Source organism: Mytilus trossulus, chromosome 2 (assembly GCF_036588685.1).
Source record: "Mytilus trossulus isolate FHL-02 chromosome 2, PNRI_Mtr1.1.1.hap1, whole genome shotgun sequence".
NCBI lineage: Eukaryota > Metazoa > Mollusca > Bivalvia > Mytilida > Mytilidae > Mytilus > Mytilus trossulus.
In genome coordinates, this window is record NC_086374.1 from 69,684,147 (window position 1) to 69,692,811 (window position 8,665).

Sequence of the window (8,665 nt, forward strand, 5' to 3'; positions counted from 1 at the left end):
TTTGTTGAACAAAAGTTACTTTTGTCCGTACAACATTGAATTTTGAGTACAAAACTACAAGAGTCCCATTCGGCACCCCGTAGCTATGTTAGGTTCTAAAATAAATATGCATTAAACGGTCTTTATGCTTCACGTTATTAATCTATTTTTTGCAGATAGAACAGGCACGATTTAATTCTTATATGGTTCATTGCACAAAAGTTATATAAAATCAGTACAGTAACACTGAACATGGAATCGTGATAAATTACGAGTCAAATTTAGAGGCAATTTTTCTGTTCTTCGATAAAAAAAAAAATAGAGCCGAGAGATATAAAAAAGAACTGGCAATATCATGGTATAGAAGATTGTATACAAATACAATTTGCACGTTTATTTGTAAATCAGTTACGTCATGCTTGAACTAATTTAAGCTGTATAATTCATTCAAGTGTCCTTTGACGTCATGCTTTTTGTTCATCTAAGCAAGATCTTTATCTCCACCTATAACTTGATGGCTTTAGATGAGTTAGATAAAAGAAACAGTCAAAAATTCGAACAGAAACCAAAACTTATCTTAATGATATCAATATTAACGAAAACATAAACATGGCAACGTAAAAGCAACACAATATAAACAGTTGTAAATGCAAGTCTAAAATGCTTTTATCCAATAGTAAAAATATGCACAGTTATATTCTATAATCGTTCATTTTACCTTAGAATAAGTTAAAGTAAGCAGCATCAAACATACTGTTACAAGAAAAAAATAATTAAAGATACCAGGATTAAAATGTGTACTACAGATGCGCGTTTCATCTACAAAATAATGTACGTTTCATGTTTGGGTGCATTTTGAAATCGATTTTTGCAGATGTGATTGGGGTGATTTGATTCTCAAATGTTTTTGTGCATAATAGTAATGTAAAGTTAACAGTATAATGACAGTGAACTTGGAATCGTGAAAAATGTCGAGTCAAATTTAGCGTGTTTTTTTCTGTCCTACGATAAAAATTAAAAAATAAAATAGAGGCGAAAGATATCAAACTTGTGTAGAAAAGTAATTTCTGTCATTGAAAATAACATGTTTAAGAATATAAAGGTATTACTGCATTCAGTTAAATAGAAAAGGAGAAAATATGAGCATGTTTGTAGTTATACTCGAATTAAACTATTGTCGTACTGACATTTGGTTTAATACAATATAATGTTAGGAAAATACCAATCATACATAGTATACTAATCTCATTATGCCAAATAAAAATATAGTGTTTTCTATTTCCCTACCTATCCTTTTTAAGCTTAGAAATAGCCTACCTTGAAGATTTTTTGGGTCATTTTCCAATAAGAACAGTTAAATCAGAATTTCTCTCCCGTAAACTCAATGTAAAAAAAGATTTTAAAATATAAAAAATCCCTAACTACCTTCATATAGTTTTCAAAATGTAATAGGAAACACACATATTATTTTATTTGGTCTGCGTTTGAGAGTAGAACCTTTCTAGGAAAAAAGTTAAAAGAAAGTTTAGAAAAGTGCTATGGTAGATTTTTATGACAGTTCTAAGGAGAGTAAGAGAGGTTACATCTGATCCTACATGTATGTGCTTTTCTCCATAATGCTTTCATGTGACCTTTTAATAGTTATCAAAGATACCAGGCTTAGAATTTAACACACCAGACGCGCGTTTTTTCGTCATCAGTGACGCTCAGATCAACTGGACATTTGAATCTTAGATTAGATAGGTCTAACAATTAAGGTGAATATCGGATAAGTCAGTAATATTTACTGTACCTACATTCAAGTAGTTACGGACCTTCAAACTGAAATATCCAAGGTCATGCTGTGAACCTGACCTTCAAAATATACAAGGGTGTTAGGATAGATCTAAACAAAAAAAAGATGTCTTACCTACTTCGTCGATGTCCTTTGACATATTTAATGAAACTATCAGTAAAATTCCACTGAGCAAAATAAAAATACTCCCAATGAGCATGATTCCACGGGCAAGTCTTTTCCTAGCCGCTTCATCATGAAAAATTTTCAAATCGTCTAAAATTGACTTCCGGTGTTTTCTTAGTGCTGGCTTTGATGCATCAATAACCTCATACTGAGTCGAAATAACTTCAATATTTTCATCTATCTCTCCATCCGGCGAAACATGAATTGCAAGAAATTTAACATAATTTGGCGATTCTTGCATTTCTTCGATATAAAGCTGACCCGTTTCGCTATATGTTTTATTTCTGCATCATAATGGTATCCTTTTGTATAGTATGGTTCCAATGCGCTCAAGAGATACTATTTATCCGATTAAATTCAAACTATTTTCACAGCATCAAATACATTATTTAAAAATCTTTAATTTCTCTAGTGACACGAAAATTCCTTCCTGTCAGAATTTACATTCCGTATGACACAATATAACAACAAAATGAACTATTATTTGAATATATGATGCAAAACATAAAGTCTCATTCGTCTTGTTTAACTTAAAGTTTCTGATGATTAAGAGTGGAAACTCGAAAAACATTTATGTTTGTAAAAATAAGTATATTTAGATGTTATCAACGATACAATTGATTTTGTATTTATTGCGGAATGAATATTTCATGATTATAAGATTATAGGTCCGTTCATCTCGCGAGATCTGATTCATATGTATATATGGAACTGCTTTTGTATAAAATTATATTCAACGAGAACGCAAATTTATAATCCCTCTAAATTTTGAAAAAATACCTGAAATTCGAATTACTTTTTTGACATTTTAATGCATGTTTTGTCCTCATTTCCTTGTATCTAACATGCATTAAAATTCTAAAACTGATACAAAAGCTATTCTTTCGATGTAAACTCCGACATTTTATTACTGACAAAACTGATTTATTTCCATCATTTTTTACACAATCTTATCATTAATATCACATTAATCAAAAGCCAATAACTTATTCCCAGAATAACTGTAGGAAGGCAGAGTTGTTTTCAAACAATGCACTGCTGAGAAATTCTATTAGAATTGTCTAAGGCTGAAAGAAGCTATTCTCAATCTATCAGCAAGTTCTTTCTTGCTTCATTGATGAACTTTGTGGAGCATCAAATTCTTCCATTTTTCTTTCATCGTGTTATATCTAGTAGCGTAAGTCGGTATTATTTTCTGGAAATTTCTATACAATCCTACTTGTTGAAATGTTTCAGAAATAAAACATGGATTCTCACTTGATGTCACGCTTCATTGATTATTTTCCATTGCAAAAGAACTGTATTATACCAACCATACACTAATACGGAGATTTTTAATTATAAAAATGATGCTTCATGCTTTCAGAATGTAACGGCTCACAATAAAGAAAACTAGTTTAGATTCATTGACTAATGAAATGTGTTATAGACACTTTTTACCTAAAGTCATGCCTTTGATAATCGCAAAATCGTTATTGTGTACAGATGCAGTTTTAAAGCCTTATTGATAATTTACCAGCCGCAGTGTCATTTAACATGCATGGTTTGATTAAATACCAATGCAATACAATTAAATCATGACGATTTTACATTCTCAACTAAATTAAAAAAAAATGTTCAGATTACCTCTTTTTTGCTGTATTGAAAACAGTATTCATATTTGAAAAAACACAAACAACTTTAGTAAATACGAACCGGAATATGCACATATGGTACGAATAGTTTGAATTTGATTATATCTAATCTCTCTCTCTCTCTCTCTCTCTCTCTTCATTTGCAGACAATGCATCTTCGTAAATTGCTGAGATGGGTTCCTTAAATTTTATATATACGAACTAGTTATTACTATAATCCTTTCATACAACTGAAAGAAAGCACTTACTCGCTTAAACTTTGTCCGATGACTGTAGCGTACATTAAATACAACTTCACACATCTGTTCATAATAATTGCCTTAAGGATAACCTTCGTCAGGAACGATCAAAGATAAATTATTGTAGCCAAGTATGAATAAGAACCGAAAAATCTAAAGCGCGTATATGACGAAAGAGAAATATTCAATTTTAATTTAAACCATACATCCAGAAATCCGTTTCGGACGCATGAAAAACATGACGTGTTGGTTTCATTAAAATAAATGACCAAATCCATATAAGGTCAATTTTGACAGTGTTGAATTCTTACTTTCTTTATAATAGAAGAGATACTTGATTTTATAAAACAAAACGTTCTGTAAAATATTTGAAAAGATCCAAAACGGTTCTAAGTTACAAAAGAATATTGATCCAAAGCGTTGATTTTTTATCAATTAAAGTCTCATAACATTGAATAAAACGAAATCCAAAAGAAGCTCTCATCTTCACGGAGAGAATACGTTATATTGTTAAAAATAAAAGGTTAATCCTCGAATGCTTTGCATTAAAACGTGATTGAACGAAACAAGGAATTCCCTATAGAATGAATGTGAAAACGTACTCATAGTTTACATACTTAGGAATGAGGAAAGGAAAGAAAGACGGTCAATGGTATACTATTCATTGGCGTAGTAAAGCAACAAAAATGAAATTAATGCACAGCTTCTACAACTTAAGCCCAGTTGTCACTATCAAAAATACTAGGGTCAAGCTGTTTGATCTAAGTTTTGTTCGAAAGTCGTCACTATAGAAAATCCGTCAAAATCTTTTACCAAGAAAACATGTACAAGCCAACATTGATACAATGTTAACATGCCTTTACATAATCAAACTGATTCATATTTGGCATCTCAATTAGTAAATCAAAACTGTGATAGGAAAATCAGAACTATTAATTTTTTTTAAATTATATAATTCAAATCAACACGTGAAATACAAAAAAAACAAGAACATAGGTCGTTTAGATTTCAGTATTGGAATTGTCTGACCCTAAGGCTTACATGTAAAAATTAAATCACAAAAAAACTGAACTCCGAGGAAAATTAAAAACGGAAAGTCCGTAATCAATTGGCAAAATCTAAGGATAAAACACATCTTACGAATGGACAACAACTGTCATATTCCTGACTCGGTACAGGCATTTTCAACTTTGCAAAACAGCTGAACTTTACATTAAAAAATAAGATAACATGCTAAATAGAATAGAAACATTTTTCCATGTACACGTCATTTAAGAAGCAATGTTAAGTTATGGTTGAATTGAAAAGAGTGCCTTAAGGTTTTTGGAAATCCAGTCACTTACAAATGCAAGTGCATATTCCATCAAATTTTGACAGAATTCAAGATACATATTCTGATAAGAGATGTTATTTCGAACATCAAAAGAAATCAGAAACTGTTCATCAGCAAACAATATTATTTTTAATCACAAGCGTTTAATCTTATCATCTTCGAAGGAACTGTTTGTTTGTGTATTACGGTATGTTAGCGATAGACAGGTAAAAATATTTGAGCAAATTAAAGATGACGGCGTTAAAACATATTGTTGGCTAAAAGACAGGGACCTTTGTATCAGAAAATGCAGGTTTCATTAATTTAAAGCTTAAACTAAACAAATAAGAGTTAATATTTCGTGTTACTCATGGCAAAAAAGGATATTTTGTGACTCACTACCTGTTTAAATTTTGAAATTGTATCTTTATATTGTTCAAAACGAATTTATTTTGTAAAATTAGCGCTCATGAAACATTATATATTTGTTCTGAGAGAAAAATTGATAAAATGTATGCTAATCTCATTTAACTGATATATAAGAATGAGCCATGTTTTTAAATTGCTATTTTGGGAACAGGTATGAGCGATTTAACATATTTTATGAAATTAAGCAAGTAACAAAAACATGTAGAAGTGGATGTAATCATTAAAAATGTTGTTTCCAACTTTAATACATTCCAAGATAGAGCGTTTTAAATATAATGAAGATGGATTTACATATTTATAGAATATACTCGATAGACAATATTTCCTTGAAAAACAATAAAAGTCTCAGGTAGGACAGTCCTTCTATAACATTTTGTAAAATAGGTACCCAGAACTTCGGTTTTGAGCCATCATTGAACTTTCATAATTTGGTCATCTAACACTGGACACTTTTAGCGATAGACAGATAAAAATATTTTAGCAAATTAAAGATGACGGCGTTAAAACATATTGTTGGCTAAAAGACAGGGACCTTTGTATCAGAAAATGCAGGTTTCATTAATTTAAAGCTTAAACCAAACAAATAAGAGTAAATATGTCGTGTTACTCCTGGTAAAAAAGGATATTTTGTGACTCACTACCTGTTTAAATTGTGAAATAAATTGTACTCTCCGTGACCCATATGTACTTAACGCTCTTTATATTGTTCAAAAGGAAATTCTTTTGTAATATTAGCGCTCATGAAACATTATATATTTGTTCTGAGAGAAAAATTGATAAAATGTATGCTAATCTCATTTAACTGATAAATAAGAATGAGCCATGTTTTGAAATTGCTATTTTGGGAACAGGTATGAGCGATTTAACATATTTTTTTTGAAATTTAGCAAGTAACAAAAAACTGGATATAATAATTAAACATGTTGTTTCCAACTTTTACACATTGCAAGATAAAGCGTCTTAAATATAATGAAGATGGATTTACAAATTTATAGGATGTATTCGATAGACAATATTTCCTTGAAAAAACAATATGAGTCTCAGGTAGGACAGTCCTTCTATTATATAACATTTTGTAAAAAAGGTACCCAGAACTTCGGTTTTGAGCCATCATTAAACTTTCATAATTTGGTCATCTATTTAGAAATATGCCGTTATATTGTTAAAGCCTAAAAACACGCATGGATCTGTATTACTGTTAATCTAAACTCTGCTGGTGACTTATTTTATAAACATTTCTACTATATTCATTTAATTTAAGGAATCCATATTATCAATGTTTTTATTTTGTAAGCATATGCTGAGGCGGGTTGAGTTGAAGAAATTTCTTAAATTATGTGACTTACAGTTTTTCATCAGGTTTGTTATAGTAAAAAGTGGTGTCGGTAAGGCAAGGCGGCATAACTCAGTCCGGACTTCTTACTAAACAGGAAATATTTATTTTTATTAATTTTATTATATTTGTCTAAGATGCCTTCTCTACATTGATATTGATAACTGTTATAACATTCAAATCTTGGTTTGATGTTCGCAGTAATATTTGCTATAAATTATACTGCTGAAAACTAACATAGAAATAAATAAAACAGCGTCAATTTAAGTTTAGATTATCTACTTAAAACTACACCAAGAAACTAATATAGACATTGTTCACATGTAAAAAAAGAGAGATTCCATCATTAACATATTGTAATTGGTAATTTTATTCAACTTATTATACTTACCTAATTCATCGATATCTTTCGACATCATCAACGTTGAAAAGACTAATGCAATGCAAGTGAGAAAAATTAGAGCTGCGAAGAACCCAACTATTCTGTTTATTCTCTTTCGTCGAACTACTTCTTCTCTAGATTCAACCGTAGAGGCTGATATTCTGACAGGGCGTTTTGGTGCCTCTAAACGAATAATTTGCGTAGAAATAATCTCAATTTCTTCTAAATCGTCAGTTGATTCTGTTGTCACGTCTTCTGAAGGAGTATGTGTCACGTGGTCATAGCTCATCATATCGTTACACAACCTCCAAATATTTAATGTTCATGATCATTCTTTATTAATGCAGTCCACGATACGAAAATCTGTAAAACAATTGAAATATTTATGAAATACCTACAACATGTGCCAATAAAAGAAGCAAATCGATTTCAGATTTGCGGTAAATGAAATATGTATAACTAGTTATATATAAGGGGAACAAACAATGGATGATTTAAATATGATTTATTCAAGAATTGTATGCTTCTTATTGTAATTGTGTTTGGATGATGTTAAAGAGTTGAACGTATCATAGTTTGTATGAAGTGCTTAAATTCCTTGATCAACGATCAATGCTTTTTCAATCTTACAAAATTATAAAAAGAAGAATTCAATTCTCATAATTACAATAATTATTCATAAAATAAAAAGTTATTTAAAGCTTTTAATTTGTTTTTCGATGTATTGTTTTAACATTATCACTTTTAGCATGTGCAATCATAGATGTAGTAGTTTATACGGAAATAAAATATAACATTGTCAGCATATCAAAATAACAGACTACTAAATAAAGGCAACAGTAGTATACCGTTGTTCGAAATTCATAAATCGATTAAGAAAAACTAATTCGGACTACAACAGAAACACTGAAATGAAACACACACAAAACAAATTAGTATATTACAATTGCCATTTTCCGGAATTGGTACAAGACATTTAAAGAAAAAATGGTGGGTTAAACGTGTTTTTTTGGCTAGCCGAACCTCTCGCTTTTTTTTGGCAATGCTATGTTAAATATAAAATTAAAATGACAACATTACATGACAGGACTACGATACAAATAAATGGACGAACATACAGAGCAGAGAAACACACAAATAAACAATACGAAGTACATTACGAAAAGCTAATATAAATTAATGAGCCAGATGCGTGATTCGTCTACATAAAACTCATCACTGACGCTCAGGTCAAAATAGCTAAGAAAGTCAAACAAAGATGAAAGCATTGATGAGCAAATATTCCAAAAAGGTTTGCCAAATACGAATAAGATTATCTGCCTGGAATAAGCAAATCATTAGCACACAAGTACTAGTACTAGTATTTAGAATAATTCATACTTTTGCAAACAGTTATC

The 8,665-nt window shown here is 30.3% G+C and overlaps 1 protein-coding gene across 2 annotated transcripts in view; it reads right to left on the bottom strand.

The window, feature by feature from the left end:
• LOC134705358 (uncharacterized) overlaps positions 1-7,625 on the bottom strand; it is a 29,184-nt gene extending 21,559 nt beyond the window's left edge. Inside the window, exon 1 of one of the 2 annotated variants that reach the window (XR_010105541.1) lies at positions 1,889-2,375. Coding sequence is in view for 1 of the 2 variants with exons in the window: in XM_063564100.1 (XP_063420170.1) it covers positions 7,278-7,560 (283 nt within the window). In the remaining variant the exon portion in view is untranslated. Of the gene's footprint in view, positions 1-1,888; positions 2,376-7,277 lie in introns of those variants that run through there. The other variant, XM_063564100.1, reaches the window with a different exon arrangement.
• Between the last annotated feature and the right edge of the window lie 1,040 nt (positions 7,626-8,665).